This window comes from Folsomia candida, unplaced genomic scaffold, assembly GCF_002217175.1.
Source record: "Folsomia candida strain VU population unplaced genomic scaffold, ASM221717v1 Fcan01_Sc002, whole genome shotgun sequence".
Classification (NCBI taxonomy): Eukaryota; Metazoa; Arthropoda; class Collembola; order Entomobryomorpha; family Isotomidae; genus Folsomia; species Folsomia candida.
Window position 1 is genome coordinate 440,319 of NW_019091194.1, and position 18,522 is coordinate 458,840.

The following is an 18,522-nucleotide window of genomic DNA, read 5'->3' on the forward strand; positions in this document are numbered from 1 at the left end:
GAAAGTTTCATGAATGAAAAAAAATATATATCAGGCGAGAATAGACTTCGTGGAAAAGTATTTAGTTTAGTTTTAGACGCGTAGAAAGAAAAGGAGTAAAAGTACCTGAAGTGGATCGATTGAAGGAAGGAATGCGGATTAAATTTCGTCTTCTGAGAAGTGATTAAATGACAAATTAAAAATAAAATGCCATTGAATGAGGTCTATGATCTGAGATTGTATCGTATTAAAAAGTTGAGCATTATGTCATCCTTAACTGGAATAACTTTAACAATTTATTGGTTCAAAGTTGTTAAATTGTTAAAAAATGCTGGCTGTATTTACAAAGTTTGCGATTTTTACGGTATTTTTGTATGGAAAGTACATACGTAGAAATAGAGTTGAGAAGCTTAAATATGGATTGAACGAGAGTATGTAATCAGTCGGAATGAAGTTTACATATATTAGATAATAATAGTTAATTAAAAACAATAAATATTTTAGAAATGAATTAAATGCTGTGTTAAATATTGTTGCATTGATTTTGTAATTAAATAGTTAGTTTTTTAATGTTAAAAGATTGAAGAAAATTTGAAGAGTCGGAATGTTCTGTTGAAAGAGAATGATTAAAGATATTTAAGGTTTGGGAAGAATTAACAATAAGCAGAGTTTAAATACTATTTGAATCATTAAATAACTTGCGCCATAGTTAAGCTACAACATTGACGCAAGTTATTAAAGAGTAAAGTATAAAAACAGTTTTAGAACATTTTAGGAATAGTATTGTACAGTCTCTTTTCATTTTCTGGCATTAATTAGTCCTAAATATTCCTAGTAGCAAAAGCACACTTGCAGAATTTATGTAGTTACTTTTACAATTATTTTGTACATTTTCACAAAAAAGCACCAGTCAGCTCGGAACAAGGTTTAGAGAAAATGTGCAAAAATCTTGGAGTATTTTAAGTAAACCCCATACAAACGCTAATAGTAATAAATTATACTTGTCTTAAATTAATTAATTTTCCAGTAAAAATCGAAAGAACAGGAGTTTGAGTTTTGTCGATTCATCATTCAGCATTATTTGGTATCGTAAGCCGTAATTGATAATAATATTCCAGTAATTGCTGTTTGTTTAAATACAGGTTGGTATTAAATCATAGTTTAATCACTATTAAGCTACAATGATGTCTCGTGGCTTCTGTATGTTCCTCCAGGATTATTTTGGCCTGGACGACGAGAATTTGCAGCATTTCTTTCCTGTTGTCTCTTTGCTTCTTCCAATTTCGCTGCGGCCTTCTTTCTCTTCTTGCTTTGTTTATAGTGTTCTCGTCTCATTTGGTCGTCAGATACATCCATTCTGCAGGGAGTGACATGTTTCAATTAGCAAATTCTACATTAACTTTTAATTCATAACACGTGTACGTACCGTTGAATCTGTGCAACGAGGAACTGCTCATGGGTCACATAATTTGGTAGATTCTTTAGCATTGACAACGTCTCGTACATGGAGGGACACTGTTTGAGAATGCCGGGGCGTCCCAGCGTATATTTTAGAAGGATAAGACCAACGCGAAACAATACTTTGACCCCTTCACATAAAAACGAATCCCACACGCGGAGCACGGAGGACCATGGGAGCGTTCTGCGTTTAATTAAATTAACCAAATTACATTCGGTTCAATTAACTATTATCACAGCTTATCTTTACATCAGTAAGAAAACTAACCGTGTGAAGGCGCAGAGAAACCATTCCGTCATGTAGAGAACGGGGTCGATCTTTTGTTTTTTCTAAGTGCACAAAATTAATAAAAATTTTAGCCCACAGATTAAATGGATAGTTAATTAATTAATTTACCATGTGCTTGTAAACAGGGGGAGCTATACGTTTCAAGAGACCGAATAAAATATCTCCGTCCAATTTTAACTGCTCCATCTCATGGGAGTAGTATCCCTTGAGATATTTGTCGCAGATGGCGACCAAGCACCAGAAAGCTACAAATATATTCATTTTTGGTAAATTCGTAATTTTTAATATAATCGCTAATAAACTCACCGTCTTCTGCCGGCATGTGCATAAGTAAAATGGATGCGATGGGAGCTTGAGCTTGACAATAGCCGTCCTGCGAGTTGAGAATTGAATGTGCCTTGAGAACATTGAAGAGATCTTTTTTCCTAAAAAGTACAAGAGCACCACAATTAAATAGAAGCATTTTAATAGTAAAATATGTTAATTTTATGCTAATTTTGGTTACCCATGTCCCTCCTCTGCAAAAATCTCATGCCACGGAAACTGTCGGTGAAGATCTTTCTTAATGTCCTCAATATCGCTGGTTCTACCCTCTTGTTGCAACAACTTGAAGAAAAGGTCGGGGTCCTTTTTCTTGACGAATGCAGCCCCACAGAGATAGTACCACGCACGACCACGAACTGAGCGAGGAATCCCCTTGCGACACCGACTTCGAACCGTTTTGAAATCCTTACGCATAAAGTGATCCCATTTGTCAATCATGTGAAGCCATTTCCTGAAATAAAAAAAAAACATTAAAATATTAAAAGTTTACACACAGATTGGCTGATAGCTGATTAAAGATATGCATGTACAATTAATTACTCACATTTCACGACGTCTGACTATTTCGGGGGATGGATCCGGTTCACTGTAAAAAATAAATAAAAGTTTGATTAGTAAAATTTTTCTGTAAAAAAAGGTACAAAAGGATCACGCACAATTCGAAAAACGATAAAAACTCTTCATCCGAATTTATATCAAGCACAAATGGCGGTGGTAAATCAAACTTGACACTGTTCTGACTGCGAGGTTTCGATCTCGATCTGAGTGTCATTATTATTTTACAAAAATATTCTTGAACAGAATTACAAAACTATTACGAGATCGTTTTTTCCTGACTAAATGAGACTATGAAGAACTATAAACTTTTTGAGTACAAACAAACTTATAAAAACTTTAAACTGTCCAAAAAACGAAATTTATTTTACAAAATTCATTCTCTGCATACGCAAAATTTCTTAATTATTGCGTAAATCCGTAGAAACTTCATTTTCAAAAATTTACCTTTCATGTGTAAACTGCTCTCCACCCATGAATCCGTACCGGTCGGGAAGTTGCGAGATGACTGACGGGTTATTGACCACACTGCTCATTTCACTCACGGTATCATTTAAATCGGACGGTTGCGAACCCACCAGGCCGCCCACTCCGACGCCGAGATTGTTATCAAATCTGATGGAACATCTCCCATCGTCAGCATCCTCGCCATTAGTTGGAGTAATTTGTCCATCACCGTCGTCAATAATAGCGTGACTACTAGAACCATTTAGCACTGTCACTTTGACCACATCGTTTTCTGGAGAGGGAGACTTTTCGCCAGTCACTCTGATTCGGGTGATGGCCAGCCCGTCAACGTCAATGTCCAAGTCGGTCTCTTGCATGTGAGAAGAAGTCCTCTTGACGACGGTGGTCTCTTGTGTGCTGGTAGAATCTTGGATCCTTTGAGAATTGTTGGACTGGACTTGAATTATTGTGATTGCGCTATGGTCGACATTGTTGGACGATGATGACGACGTCGATGCTATTTTTGTAGATTCTTGGACACTATTCTGACTCTGGTGATGGATCTGCGTTGTTGACGTTGACGAGGGGAGGACTTCAACCGTATTTATGGCGGAGGAGGAAGATCTTTCGTCCGTCGAAGAATTGTAATGATTATTTTGAGAAACTATTTTCGAATTTTCTGCTTCGTGTGAAGAAGATGATGATTGCGTCTTAAAATTGCTACTAGTAGTGTTGGTGAGAAGGAGCGGCGTGCTGGTCAGCGGAGAGTGCGAGGTGACTGGACGGAGGGGGGATTCTTGGGGGCTAGTAATACGGTATGTCGATTCTCCTTGTTCCACAGAAATTGAGGTGACCGTGTTATCACTGCTACTTGTACTGCTGGTGGTTGTGGCGTGACCGTGTCCATGTTCTTCTTGTTGGACACGGCTATGGTCCGTTTTTTGGCTATTTTCAAGGGTGGTTTGGTCTTCGAGACTCATCGTGCTTTTGTTAATTTTATGTAGACGTTAATTATGAAAGAAGGGACGGTGGATAATTGTACAAGGGTTTTGATTCTGGTCGAATTTTTTAATATCTGTGTGTACAGGAAAATTAATTAGGTCTCAGTGCAAGGTTATTTAACGGACTTAACTTTTTAATGTATATTACTTACCAAATCTAACAACCTCTATCCACATTCTTATAATATCGACTTGTCCTCATTTATTACTATCCAGCTGGCTGTCAAATACTTTAAATCGGAATATCTATAAATCCAACACAAAGAAAAGCACAAAGAAAATTACAAAGAACAATAAAGTTTCAGAGTGACACATTATCCAACAATTTAGCATACTTAATTGGTCACAATAACAAATAGCCGTCATCATCATCTTGACTCCACCACTCCACGTTAAACTCGACAACTTGTTGAACTACTAAAATCCCATAAAGTATCTGCCCATAAAATACTACAAGTTCTATTCTAGTCGGTAGTTGGCTGTTAATTCTAATTGAATTCCACACTGCGTTTATTACTTAGTCAACCAATTGATCCACTCCTCATTCCGTACCCACCCTCCACCACAAAAGGCTAAATGCGTAACGTACTAACCACACTTAAAATGAAAACCCTGGGCTCAATGTCAACCCATTGAATGAACTAAAGGATTACTATTCTGTAATCGATACCCCAAACAAACAGCCAACAATTACTAACTGCTCTACTAACTGCCCAAATACAAATAACAACAAATGAATGAAACAAACATCATCAAAAGGTGTAAGTACCTCACTTGTCAAAGATAAAAAAAAGTTCCTCCCCAATTTCACTCACTTCCACTATCCAATCCAATCCACTCAAATACTTGACACACATTTCACCACAATCTTAATTATTTTAAGTAAATATAACACAAATACTTTCATTGTTGTGTTTGTTTATTTACCTTCACTTTCAATCCGTCTGTCTTTTTTACTCCTTGTTTTTAGCTCGTGGAGAGGAGCTCATTTACAACTTTACGCTGTTACTAACCGTGTCTTTTGCACTAACCAACTCAGCAAAAATATCAGCAGCAGCAAATTGCTGCGTTAGTTAAAAAATTAAATTAAATTAAATTGCGACCAACTCTGCCGTAGAAAGAAATGAAATGATGACAAGAAACACGAATGCTCGACCGACCGATCTCACTCAACCACCACCACGACAACAATATTATTTATTACGTTTTTTTACCTAGTCTGGTTTGACTTGTGTCTCATTCATTCATGTCACTGCATGAATTCAGTAATTTGCATAATTTTCGAACAATTAAAAAATAAATAAATGCATTGTTAAAAGTTAATTGTTTATGCATTGGAATGGATGAAAAAATTTGTATGGGGTAAAGTGACACAAATCTCAACTTTTTTCACTCCGCGGTAGAAATTGAACTGTCACTGTATTTACTACAACACCACAATTAACGGAATCTCGATTTCTATTTAGTAGGAAAACCCAGCCTAATAAAAATTTAATTATTTTTAGTATGTCGTTCTTACAATTAAATTTTAATTAAGGATTAAATTAGGGGGTAAAATTGTGTGTGTAATTAGTTAATTAAATGGGTGGGGAAGAGGGTAAAGATCTATATTATGTGGGAAGGAGTGGTGGGTTATTTATTATTCTGATTTAATCGGAAAAGAGGAAATCACGGCAGGATGGAAATCTTGTTGTTAAATTTAACTAGTGATTAAGTAGGGATTTAATTAGTTAAGCTAATAATGAGGTAAATAACATCACTGGAATGAAAAGGTTGTGAAAAAAGCTATTAAAAAAATTTTGTGGCCAGTTTGCAATTGTTTGTGTCTTATTATCAAAAGAACTGACGACGACGAAAAAAAGTTAATTATTTTAGTAGAAATTGAAGAAGTATTTAATTCAAGTTGGTTGTAGTGAGATGTGTCATAAAAGAAGATATAGCTAATTAGTAGTGGATAGTTGAAGGGAGGCTGTTAATTGATTATTTTACTACTATTTTTAACCCCGATCTCTTAATCTCTTCTCTTCTTGCCGGTGAGCTAGACTCATTAAAAACAACCCAGCAATAAAATGATGGCCAGCACGATGATATTCTCTCACGAGAAGAGGCCTTTAAAACGGCCGAAGCTTGGACCGCCGGACGTTTATCCGCAGGATCCGAGACAGAGAGAGGTAAGGAATAAGTTTAGTTGACTAGATTAGTTAGTTAATTGTGCATGGAAAATTTAACGCTACAATTTCTTACTTATTTCAGGACGAGCTAACAGCGGTCAACGTAAAACAAGGATTTTCACATATACCTCAACTCTCTGATGAATTCGGAACTGCAAAAAACTGTAATATTAGCACAGCGAAGGTAATTAGTAAATATAACCAATGCTATAATTTTAAACAATGGCTAATTTACTAATTAATCTGTATTACTAGCTCGGAGCCTTTATGAACGGTGCTCTCTCCAAACGTACCGAAGCTAACACGTTTCCCGACACTGGAAAGCGAAGATTACAAGTAAATACCAAAGATCACTTTTGGCACGTGACCCACACTCCGCGACACAAGACGGTGCTGGAGGCTTGGATGCGTGACCTAGCAGGGGGCAAACCTCTCTCCGCCATTGCGAAAAAAGTCCCCATCTTTAACAAACGGGAGGAAATCTTCCTAACTCTGGCAGAACACCATGTGCCCATGATTCGTGCCGGATGGTTCCTCAAAATGACAGCATCCTACAATTCTGCCATTTCGGAGGCTAAGACAAAAAAGAGGCAGATGCCGGATCCCTCGCAAGGTAAAGAAATTAATTATGCAAAATCTTGATTATGCAAAAAATAATGGAAAATTTAACACGTGTGGTTTTTTTAATTGTTAGAGTGGACAATTTCCTTGGCTCGCTGCTGTAAAGACATCCTCCTCCGCGTCTCTGACTGGTACAATGGTGGCACCGGGGCAATTTCTCTCCTCAACTCGACGTCCTCTAGTACGAGCAGCAGTACGACGGGTGGACCACCATCCGTGGGATCTCTAGCGTCTCCTCTTAGCAATTCAATCAACGGCCCAAATCCAACCAGTGGTTCGAACGCGTCCTCGTCAACTCCAATTCAAGGACTGTCAGACGACGGAAGTGTGAGCTTGAAACAGTGGCTTTACTGCATGGACTTGGCCAAGTATATGTACGAGGTGGGTGAAATTATAATAATTTACATAATTTGTATCTGAACTAATTATTCAAAAAATAATTAGGAGGGCCTCCTCGATCGATACGAATGGCTAATCTGGGTAATCGACATGTGCGACAAGACAAAATCAGTCGATGACGCTGGGTGGAAAGCCCTCCTCCCCGTCATGCTCTCCTTCCTGCCCGACATTGCCCAGTCCGAACTGCTCGCTCGACGGTTGGCTACCCTCTCGGCGCGAAAACTGTCCTCCATATTCACCGATGCAGACTTTATACCTCCCCCGGGATCCAGCCTCGACCAACTTGGACCGCCTTCAGGGCTAATAGAGCGACTAAAGTGTCCCACCCACCGTCCCACCGTGCTCGGGCTATGCTCCGCTATTCAAGTCGTTCTCATGGAGTGTCCCTCCGCAATGGTGTTCAATGGGAATCCGATGGCGCCACAGAGCGAGAGTGGGCGAAATTCTGTCCCGGGTGGCTCTCCTCTCGACATTTTACCTCTTCAGCCTTCCATCTTTCCAATGCCGAATCGCGCAAATAATTCCTTAATCCGCGCCCAACTCAACGATGCGGAGGATTCTGTAGTGCTGCGAAGCCGAGCGGTGGAAGCCAAGTGGAGTTGCGACGAGTGGCAGCAAAGTTCAGCAGGGTCGATTCTGCAAAAAGTATTGGCCACTCTGGAGCCCTTGGATAAACATAATTTTGACAAAATTGACAGTTCGAATTCGTTGGATACCTTGTACTCACAAATATTTACGTGCCCTCCGGTAAAGGAGGATCCCGTCGAGGCGGACGCTCCAATTATTCTACTTCTTTGCAAGTGGGCCGTGGGGAGTCAGAGAACTGGGGAGCATCGTGCCCTTGTGGTGGGCAGATTATTAGAGCATCGTCAAGCAGACGTGTTATCTTCTTCAGGTGGTGGAAGCGGAGGTGGAAGTGAAATCGAGTCGAATCCAGCGTCAGATACGAATAATTTGGGAATGAATATCAAGAGTGAGAGTCCGAGTGATACTAATGGCGAGAGAGGAGATGGCAGCATGATGGACGTTGATAACGCCGACGGGTCAAACTCCAATTCGAATTCGAGCAATATTAAAATTGTGAATGGGTTGAGTAATTCCGGAAAAGGGGGAGAAGACCAAAATGAAGACGGGTTTCCTAACGGGCTGCCAATTTTTCATAATTTATTGTTGGGATTTTTGGATACCGATGCGCCAATTTTGGGTAATTATAGTTCTATCATTACCTTAATTAATTTGAATTTGTAACTAATAAGTTAATTATTAATTTCTTATCAGACGAATCCGTACGTCACAGTAAGCGAATGTTTGCCTCTCTCGTCAACCTATTTTCTTCCCTGATTCGCCACGACGTCTTCTCTCATGACGCCTACCTCTGCACTCTCATTGCTCGCGGCGACCTCTCCAACTTCCCTCCTCCATCAGGCCCCTCGGGAAGTTCGGGGGGATTGGCGCCACCATCCTCTGTCCAACCCATTCCCTCCGTCGCCACGCCAGGCCCTCTTTCCCAACAAGGTGGCCCCGCTACGCCCGCCTCTGTCTCGTCTGGGCCTTCAACCACCCCTCACCACGACACGGATGGACCCCTATTCCCACCACTCCCCCGCATGACCGAAATTCCTCGCCAATCTGACTTTGACGACCCCAACATTGACGACGACCTGGATCGAATACTCCAACACATCACGCAAGATCAGATGGAGCGGGATCAAGTCGATTCACCCAAAGACGACTCTGGCACATCTGCCACTGGGGCTTTTGGCTCCATCACGCCAAACGCACATGGCGGTGGTGGTAGTGGTGGCGGCGGGGGTGGTCAAGCTCCACTCTCCAACTCGACAAACAGTTCGGACCAAGTGAACTCGAAAGTTGGCCAATCGGAGGGTCGTCATCGTCAATATGTAACCAATTTCCAGCTTCCTCAGGACGACAATTATGCCCATGAAGCTAACCAACGACACATTCTGCTCTACGGGGTCGGAAGGGCGAGAGAAGAGTCGAAACATGCAGTGAAAAAAGTGTCACGAGAGTTGAATAAATTGTTCAGCAAGAAATTCTGCCATGACGTGAATGATGGAAGCCGAGTGAAGAAACATTCCAAGAACGAGGTGAATCTGGAAGGTTTGACCGGAAAGTATTGCGCGTTGCCGTACTATGATCAGCACGCGGTGACTTGTTCTTTTGGGGGAACGGTGGTGGAAATGTTTACCACGTTTGTGTCTGGTGAGTTGGATAAAGAAGTTATATTTGTATTTATAAATACTAATTATGTTTGGTTAAATCTGAGCAGGTCGGAACAGTTATCTCCCGACTGTGGAACACATCGGCTACTTGGCCGACTTGATGGAACTTGGACTGAATTATATCGGCCTGTTGGAAATGTGCGTTGGGATTTTGCGCGAGCTGGCGGCCGTTGAAGTTTTGCTGAGCCAAAGGGCGAGTTCGTTGGGGGGCGTGTACACAACCAACATGCAGCTTCAGTTGGTCGCTGTTCTGAGGAGATATCATTCCTGTCTTTTGTGTAAGACACTTAATTAATTATAGCCTTATTTTTTTATTTAATTAACTCCATATTTTTCTCTTCCAGTGGATGGAGAGATGACCATGATGGCATGGGAGAGTTTAGTCGGCCTACTCCGCAGGATAAATTCGACTCACGAATGTTCCTCCGCGGAACGCTGCGTGCTCGCCTATATCACCGAGTTGCAGTCCTGCTGTGGGTTTCTGAGGGCTAAAAGCGTCACGGAATACTTGTCCCCGGTCGCGGCGAAGTTAAGGCAATCATTGTGCAATGATATTCGTCCAGCCGACCCTTCCTCGCACAATTGGAATCAATCCTTTATGACAGAGTGTCTTGAATTTCCAAAGAAAAAGGTTGAATTCAACATAAACATTTTTTAATGGGACGATTTTAGTTAAACTTGATTTTATTTAGGTTGAGGCGTCCATTCTTCGACAATTGAGTGATGTGACAAGCTCCTCCTGCCGCTACAGTTTCGTATGCAATGCTGTTCTGGCCATTTGCAATGAGGCGGACGCCGATAGACTGAACGATTTGTCGTCGTTGTGTGCCGAAATGACGGGTAGGTTTTTGTAGTTTGTGGATTTTGAGATTGAGGACTATTTTTATTAAGAATTATATTACTTATCTTAATCTAGCGGCGTGTCCTGCTCTTGCGGCGGAATGGTTGGGTGTTCTGCAGACGTTGTGCAGCCCGTCGAGTTCTAGGCACAGTCCACTCTATGCAGATATCCTGTCAGCCGTGGATGTAAAACATTTGAGCATCCATTCCAGTTTGGCAACGTTGACTTCTCTCTTAGTGGCGAGGCAGTGCTTTTCATTAGAGGACTTTGTGAAGCAGGCGGTCTTCTCGTTGTTAAAGGCGTGGAATGAGGGTGGGTATAATTTTGGAAAAATTGTACAAAAAAATCGCCTGAGATTTAACATATTGTTTAATTCCAGGCCGCGGTCCAGGGTACGATCCGGACACGGAAGCCGGTGCGAGACTGACTTGTCAATTGCTCCTCAGCCTGTTCAAGACGCAGGAGGGTGGCAACATTTCAAACTCGTCGTCCTCCTCCTTCTCCAACATACTTAAACTCAGTTGCGATCGGAGGTTGTTATCCGCGACGCACAAGACGATCACTTTGGGCGCAGTGTGTGCCGCTTTGAAGGCAATGCTACTTCTGGCGGATGCAGCAGGGACGGGAGATCGAAGAGGGAGACCGGGTCATGGAGAACTTAGCATTAGTCATATACTTGGGACGTCAGATGCCCCCTCGGCAGATAGGAATGATATTATTCGGTAAGTGGTCAACCTGTGGGTTGATGCGACATAGTTAATTTATTTTTGAAATCATGTGCAAAATTCCTACAATTTCAAACAGAATTCTAGAAGATGCTAGCAAAATGATTTGTTTTGTAGGTGATGTTAATTAATTAATTTGTTTATTTAGCGGCGAACCTCGTACTCTGACAAGTTTCGGGTACAGTGCTCTCCAACAAATGTGTTCCGAACCATGGGTACGGGTCCGATGTTTGCAACAAATGTCCGAATTATGGAACGCTGAGACGTTGCTTGATCCCATGGTGTCACCGAAGCAAGCGCAACGCCTCCTCCACCTCATCTGTTACCCGGAAGTTCCCCTGCAAGAGGACGGACTCGACCCAAGGACGCATATTCCTCGCCTCATGGAAAATCTAGACCAGTGGAATTTAAGGGAGGCCTTGTTGACGTTGACGTTACAGAACAAGCAATTAACAAACAAGTAATTTCGTCTTATTTAAGCATAAAAATTATTTAAATCAGCGAAAAGTTTGTATTCTTGATTAAAATTAATTGATCGAATTTTTTCTGTAGTAGTTACAATGGAGGAAATTCTGTCGAGCACGGGAATTGGTTGGACATTGTGGCCCGTGCTGCCTTAGACGTGTTCAACCTCGGAGGCAACGATGGTCACGACTACATGTTGACGGCCGCAACCTCTGTAACGTCACCTACGCCTGGGAAGAGTCCTCGAAGTGGGAAAAAGGCATCGACTCTCGACACCGTGGCGAAAACGCCGCCATCCGGAGGGAATTTAATCTTGGGTGGTGGTGGAGGAAATCCGCTCTCTGGAAATCCACCCTCCGTGTCGAGCAGTGGGTCTGGGAGTAGTTCGAGCTCAAGCAGCGAGTGTGGGAGTAGTGTGGATGAAAATAACAAAGGGACGGGGAAGTCACCCAGCCGATCTGGGAACGAGAAACAGGCAGAGGAACCGATTGAAATCATTACGTGTGGTTGGAATCCAACTGCGGCGTGGCTTTTGGCCCCACTCATGACAAAGTTGAGCTCTGCGGTTCAAGGGAGGGTGCTGCGACATGCGGGAGAGTTTCTGAGTAAGATAACGTCTTATCATTTTTTTAAGGTATTATTTTTCTAATAGCTGATTGTTCGATTTGAATTAGGAAACGTGTTGGAAGTCTACTTTAAAAAGAAGAGCCGCCGCGGTCAGGTTCACAACTCGAATGGTGGCAGCCTCCAAGCGCATCTGCCCTTCCTCGCGTTAATCTTGACATGTCTGAGGGGACAGGATGAACAACGGGAAGGATTGTTGGCCTCGTTACTTACACAATTTACTCAAATTTTGGCCCTGGCCAAACTTCCGGTGAGAAGATTTGTAAAGTTTGGGCGTGGATTAGGTTACTAATTTCTTTATTGCAGGAGGTGGATCCTCAGTCTCCGTCTCTCCGTGACGTGCTCCGCCTTCGCCTCAGTTTGGTTGGAGGCATGTTTGACGCGATTCAACGAAGTAGCACAGCAACGGCAGAGTGGGCCGTTGTATTGGCGCAATTGGTGACACATGGCGTAGTCGATTTAAACAATAACAAGTGAGCTGTTTTAAAAAAATATGTAATGAGAAGTATAAAGAAAAATTGAAACGTTTTTGTAGTGATATTTTCCCAACCGTAATCGACATGGTCACAGCGCTCGTTCATTCCACACAAATAGCTGAACCTGGTGATAGAATCGAAGAAATGAAGAGACAAAATATGAATTTGATAAAAAAGCTGAAAAAGGTAAGGTTTCAAATTGAGATTGAAATGGGAATGAGCATATAGAACAGATCAATTCATAACTTTGTGCGTAGGAATTATCTGACAAGGACACCGACTCGATAAAACCGCTGCGGCAACTCCTCCCATTCTCAAAAGTTCAAGTTGACATCATTGTGACAACGGCCACTTCAATGATTATCGACTCGAAGGGAAATCGTGTCCAAAGTTTTGAATATGTGGATAAGAAACCGGTACGCATTTAATAAATAGTTTAATAATGAGGACATGACTTGAGACTAATTTTAACTAATTCATCTATGAATTATTTTCATTGTAGGGTCTTCAAGTCTGGGAGAAGCAGCGCGTCTCGCCTTGGGAAATTATTGAAGGTCAAAAGAACCCCGCCCAACTTTCCTGGGGATGGTTTGGTGCCGTAAAAATGGAACGAAAACCACTCCGTTACGAAGAAGCCCACCGATTTTTACGCTTCCACTCGCACAACATGATGAAGTCTAATACCCACTTTTTAGAACCCGTCCCCCTCCCCCCGGAGGATGTGGATGTACGGCACGAAATCATAATTAAGGAAGAACATCTCATGAAACCAGAGCAATCTCCCATGTCTTCGGATCAAAGTCCGATAATTTTACAAATGCCGGGCAACGGGCGAACTAACGTGCGGCCTAAAGCGCCAAGGAAGAAGAGACAATCAAAAGCTGCCCTAGCTCTCGCAGCCGCAGCGGCGAGTCAACCCCCACCGCCAGCCATTCCAAGTCCAAGCTTACCTCCGCAGATGCCTCCAGTTCCGTCGGTGAGGGTGGGGCACAAATTATCCAATTATTCTAATATAGCTTTTTCTTTGGTGAAGGAAAAAAGATATAAATTTGAATCATATTTTTCAGGTGAATTCGTTTAATCCACCCCAAATACAAAATCAGATGGCTCCCGTTCCAGTGCCAAATTCCGGTCCGCCACCAAACTACCCACAAGGGGCGAATCCGCAAGGATGGTATAATGGAAATCCGAACCAACAACAACAGCAACCACCACCACAGCAGCAGCAACAGTTCTTTGGTCAAGGACCGACTGGGCAAGGGCCTGGTCCAGGTGAATAGCTTTTTAAACATGAATTTAAGTTATCAGATGAACCGAATTTTAATATTTATTTAATTACAGGACGACCTCCGAAACAAGTCTTGAACCAAATGCTGCGAGCACGACATCACGCTGGCGGAATGCCCCCACAACCACCACCCAACCAATTTAGTCAATTTCCTCAAAATCCTAGTGGTGTAGGACCAGGCGGGCAACAAGTTGGTGGACCAAGACAACAAAACATTTTACGGCAACATTTACGCGGTCAGCAGCAGCCCGGTGTGATGCAGAACCAAAACTTTCAGGGACAACAAGGCCAACCAGGGATTCAACCTAATCCGAACCAACAGGGGATGATGTTTCAGCAACAACAGCAGCAAGGTATGCAGTTTTTATCACTTTTTGGTGTATTAAGTGTACAATTCAACCTCTTTTTTTCAGGAGGAATGAACCAAAACTACGCCTTCAACCAGCCCAACATGGGTGCTCAAGGGTCAAACATTAACCCCAACGTGATGAACCAACAACCACAAACGAACGTTCAACTAAACCAAATGCTTGGCGCTCGTGGCGTCGTCAGTGGCGGTGGTGCTCCCCCAAATCAAGACATTTCCAACTTTATGCAACAAGGCGGTGTTGGCGTTGGAGGTCAACAACGCCCCCAAATGGTGGTAGGTCAACAAAGGACTGCATTCATGCAACAACAACAAGGCGTCGGAGTGGGTGGACCTCAGGGACAAATGGCTTATCGAATGCAAATGGGCGGTGGCGGAGGAGTACCCCCAGGACAAATGGGGATGCAGAATCCGAATCAAATGGGTCAAGGAATGGTTAGTGGCGGCGGCATGCAACCAAATCAGATGAACCAAATGGGAAATCAAGTCGGAGGAATGGGTCCTGGAATGCAGCAGGGACAAATGGGCGGTCAAATGCAGCAAAATCCCAATATGACAGGAGTCCAGCGTGTCCGACAATTCGTGATGCAGCAACAGCAACAACAACAGCAAGGAATGGGCGGGATGGGTGGGGGCCCTCAAAGAATGCAATACCAAAATCAAGGTCCTGGACCTGGAGGCTACTGACGATAACTTTACCTCTGCGGATTAGGTTAACGGATATTATTCTTATATTAATTCACGAAAAATCAATGCATTTCAGTCAAAACACTACTAACTAAATACGGACAAGGAAACCTTTGCATAATAAGTAGTTACTAAAACTTAAGTGATATCAAATTACTAATTTTACGGTTGTTTTTTAACCTGACTGATAAACGTGTGTACAATGTAATTGTGGCATTTCGTATTTATTAAGGCATGTATTTCTCGGCATTTTTTTTCCTCCTTCTGACCACTCCTTGAAATAACTTGGCTGTCTTCCGACGACAGAATTCTGTCTTATTCTTGTTCTGGCTGGGTCGAACTTTTACCCCTTTTTCTTCAAAAATTATGCACGTACGTAATAATGATACCGCGACATTTAGCTAACCATACTTAACTAATCTCGCTCTTTGGTGGGAGAAGAAAAAGACAAATTTTAAACGTTTTGTTGATTAATTAATTAATTACTGATACTCATTCAACTTTTACCTGGACTTTAGGCTAAATAGTTAATTAATTGACATGATTACGAGTCTCTGATTGAAAATTGTCCATAATTATGTACAGAAGATGAGCGGAAAAATTGTAATAATTTATATACTTAACATTGCGTTTTTTTAAAGACCGGATTGCATTTACACCTACCGACCTATACCTAAATACCTTGAAGGAAACGATACAATGAAGAAAAATATGCACGTTAATTAAGTTTAAGTAATTAATAATTAAAAATAAGAACTTGTACAAAATCGTGTCACTCTCTTAATTCTGTTATTATTATTGTTACTGCCCGTTGTTCATTGTTGACCAGACTTAATTATTATCTAGTTTAAAGAGGAGGAGGAAGAAAATCTGTATTTTTCATCACATTTTATTGCTATTAATCAAACATCACATCGAAGATGGGTTAAATTAGTTATTTAATTATGTTGTATAGTTAAACTAAATGATAGTATGTAACTAGTTAATTATGTATGTACTAACTAACTGTAACTGGGTTATAGTATTGGTATTATTATATTATACGAGGAAGAATTGATATACGATGTGTAAGTAACTTATATTTCACGACTTGCACCATGATTTATCTATGGCGCAAGTTAGAACCGAGTGCAGATTAAGGTTTAATTAACTAACACTAAATTTAACGTTGTTAAATGAAAGAACAGATGAATTTTTTATGAAATATGGAAAAGGATACATAAAATGAATAAAAATGCAATACTTTGAAATGAAGAAACATAAATGAGTGAGATTTTCTTATTTCTGTAAGAAATGGGGATTTTGAGAATGAACGTCTCAAGTGTCTCACCTTGGGGTGAGTTGAGAATATGAGACGACCCGTTTAGAAGGGGCACATTGAGACTTTACATCCTACTTTCTCATCTCTTTGGTTTCATTACCTACTCAGGTGGAGAATTAGGATTCTACAAATGCGTTCTCGGACTGGGTTGGGAGTGGGACAGGTGACAGGTGAGGGTGGAGTGATGCGTGTCGTTATTTATGCCAAGTTAGTGGTAAAATTGTCGTAAAATAAAATTAGGAAGGCAAGATAACTGCCAATAAGTCAGGGCAGGAGGAAAGTGTCACCCATTCTGAAGTAAATTAATTTCACTGGTGATGACGGAACGGACGACGAGCATCTAATTAAACAGATTGACAATATCGTGTGTTAGCCCGATTTTATTTTATTGCTTTTGTGTCACTTTTCTCGTCTCCGGGTAATAAAATCCGAAAATGCAAGTATTGCCACTTCAAGCAATTAATATAATTAGCATATTTATGAATTAGGCATGGTGGGCATGGCAGATGACCAACTGCTGGTAACCAACTATTGTGAGAGATAAAATAAATATATGAGACGACATGTGTTGGAGCATAAAAATAATTAAAAATGTTTATCGTTAGTTCTACATTTTTTCAAAATTGGTACTAATTTTAATGAAATTTAGTAGAAAATTATTCGCTCTTCCTTTCTTTTTGTACTTATTTTTGTACAGATTTAAGGGAATCTCAACCCTTTTTATTACATTTTTGCTACATATATTTCTTTATTATCAACCTTGAGACTAAATCAAAACTACAAAAACGAAGGTTGGAAATCGGAAATTTTTCCTCTCGCCTACCAAAATCGAACGAAGGGGAACGTGTGTATTTATTTATGTACGATAATTATTGCACGGTAATTAAATAAATGTACCGCAAATAAGGAACGGATCTCCTCTAACGATACGAGTGTGAGGAGATATACGTATGAAAAATCCTGCCAAAGTATTCAGGCCAAGTCATGAAAATGAAATGACATCCCGACAACAGGATGAACATTGAAAATTGAAATTAGCAAATATGCACTTACCGATATTAAATTCTACTTGAAATTTTCTCCGTCAAAGTTATTTACATACTTATGTTGCATTGCATTGTGTTGTATTCATTGATGTATTTGCGTAGCGAAAGTCGACGCCGGGAATGTGAGACGACTTATTTACAGACTTGCCACCACCCACCCATCCACCTGTCCTTTGACTTTGACCATCAAACAGTGGCCGCGGGACAGAGGGACAATGTCCTCACTGTTATTCGATGTCCCCATCATCCGCCCATCTTATACAAACCCGTCCCTCCCCCATCCTACAATATTAATGTCCCCAGATGTCCCCACGCCTTCCGCGGCCACTGGACTATCAAGAAATTTGAGACATGTGCTGTTAAAGACAATCGAATAAAAACGGCAATGGAATAAAATTACCTGCAGTTTAGTTTGTCTTAAACGAGACGACCCGATATTTACGGGTCGTCGTCGGGGTTGGCGAGGATGTGATGCGATGCGTATTGTTTGTTCATGTATGTATTTGTATTCATCATTATTATTCCTTTCCTTTATCCGGCTCATCTTGATCTCTACGAACTGAATTGTAATGAGGAGGGAAGAAAATATGAACAATTGATCCATTATTGCCCTTTGACTCGTACCTGGTCACGTGGCGTACATTTTTTTCCTATCGGGTTGACGGTAACGATACGAAGATTGTAAATTTCCTTATTTTTTCAATTAATTGCATTGATGGATAATCGATGTAGTGGAATCTTACTATTAATTTCATCAAATTGGATAATTACATTTTTGTTATCGGTGAAGATATGAAGATAACACATTTATTTTCTCAATTAATTGTATTAATCTTAATATGGCGTGATTAATTTCATCAAATTGGATAATTTTATGCGAGAAATGTACCCCTGTCAAGTTGTAAAGGTGCCAATTCACTTATCGGAATTCGAAATATTTGCCACGCATAAGTTTGTACGTATCATCGTGAATCTTAAAAAGCTCAATTATTAAAATCTGTATGCGTGACCTACACATGGAGATCGACACTTTAAGGACAATATGTGTCATTGTTTTATTTTGTGGGCTGAATTTTAAATTTATTTTCCTGCGACCCAGCCAGCCATGTGTCACATTAGTGACCCATATCTCTCATTTTTATTTTTAGTACCTACATAAATAAATTAAATGCAAATGAAATGCAATGCGGGGCAG

The 18,522-nt window shown here is 41.0% G+C and overlaps 2 protein-coding genes across 7 annotated transcripts; one reads left to right on the forward strand and one right to left on the reverse strand.

The window, feature by feature from the left end:
- Nucleotides 1–234: 234 nt before the first annotated feature.
- On the reverse strand, nucleotides 235–5,377 carry LOC110844731 (TBC1 domain family member whacked). 4 transcript variants are annotated; one of them, XM_035848689.1, is made up of 10 exons: nucleotides 5,268–5,377; nucleotides 4,206–4,299; nucleotides 3,053–4,127; nucleotides 2,595–2,636; nucleotides 2,232–2,501; nucleotides 2,033–2,151; nucleotides 1,835–1,971; nucleotides 1,706–1,767; nucleotides 1,406–1,621; nucleotides 235–1,336 (listed from the first exon to the last, which is right to left on the reverse strand). In XM_035848689.1, exons 3-10 carry the CDS (start codon nucleotides 4,030–4,032, stop codon nucleotides 1,156–1,158), a joined length of 2,007 nt encoding a protein of 668 aa, XP_035704582.1. In that variant the 5' UTR covers nucleotides 4,033–4,127; nucleotides 4,206–4,299; nucleotides 5,268–5,377; the 3' UTR covers nucleotides 235–1,155. The 4 variants fall into 4 exon arrangements, with proteins under 4 accessions (XP_035704582.1, XP_021946699.1, XP_021946700.1 ...); XM_022091007.2 differs by lacking the exon at nucleotides 5,268–5,377 and adding an exon at nucleotides 4,981–5,238; XM_022091008.2 differs by lacking the exon at nucleotides 5,268–5,377 and adding an exon at nucleotides 4,823–4,966.
- Nucleotides 5,378–5,500: 123 nt separating this feature from the next.
- On the forward strand, nucleotides 5,501–16,214 carry LOC110843145 (mediator of RNA polymerase II transcription subunit 12). Of its 3 annotated transcripts, none has more exons than XM_022089080.2 (21): nucleotides 5,501–6,224; nucleotides 6,307–6,408; nucleotides 6,480–6,837; nucleotides 6,919–7,226; nucleotides 7,290–8,448; nucleotides 8,523–9,467; nucleotides 9,535–9,765; nucleotides 9,832–10,118; nucleotides 10,180–10,327; nucleotides 10,404–10,640; nucleotides 10,708–11,050; nucleotides 11,202–11,513; nucleotides 11,606–12,123; nucleotides 12,193–12,392; nucleotides 12,449–12,615; nucleotides 12,678–12,804; nucleotides 12,876–13,034; nucleotides 13,121–13,600; nucleotides 13,686–13,890; nucleotides 13,960–14,259; nucleotides 14,320–16,214. In XM_022089080.2, the coding sequence occupies exons 1-21, from the start codon at nucleotides 6,123–6,125 to the stop codon at nucleotides 14,958–14,960; spliced, it is 7,329 nt and encodes a 2,442-aa protein (XP_021944772.1). In that variant the 5' UTR covers nucleotides 5,501–6,122; the 3' UTR covers nucleotides 14,961–16,214. The 3 variants fall into 3 exon arrangements, with proteins under 3 accessions (XP_021944772.1, XP_035704580.1, XP_035704579.1); XM_035848687.1 differs by having other exon boundaries at nucleotides 13,121–13,594; XM_035848686.1 differs by having other exon boundaries at nucleotides 11,609–12,123.
- The last annotated feature ends 2,308 nt before the right edge of the window (nucleotides 16,215–18,522 follow it).

Bases quoted from the DNA above. Each gene is read 5' to 3' on its own strand.
- LOC110844731 (XM_035848689.1), bottom strand. From the start codon at position 4,032: ATGAGTCTCGAAGACCAAACCACCCTTGAAAATAGCCAAAAAACGGAC. The intron at 2,152-2,231 runs GTAACCAAAATT...TGTACTTTTTAG, and splicing joins TTTGCAGAGGAGGGACATGG to GAAAAAAGATCTCTTCAATG. The intron at 1,337-1,405 runs GTACGTACACGT...CACTCCCTGCAG, and splicing joins CTCGTTGCACAGATTCAACG to AATGGATGTATCTGACGACC.
- LOC110843145 (XM_022089080.2), top strand. From the start codon at position 6,123: ATGATGGCCAGCACGATGATATTCTCTCACGAGAAGAGGCCTTTAAAA. The intron at 12,616-12,677 runs GTGAGCTGTTTT...ACGTTTTTGTAG, and splicing joins GTCGATTTAAACAATAACAA to TGATATTTTCCCAACCGTAA. The intron at 13,601-13,685 runs GTGGGGCACAAA...CATATTTTTCAG, and splicing joins CTCCAGTTCCGTCGGTGAGG to GTGAATTCGTTTAATCCACC.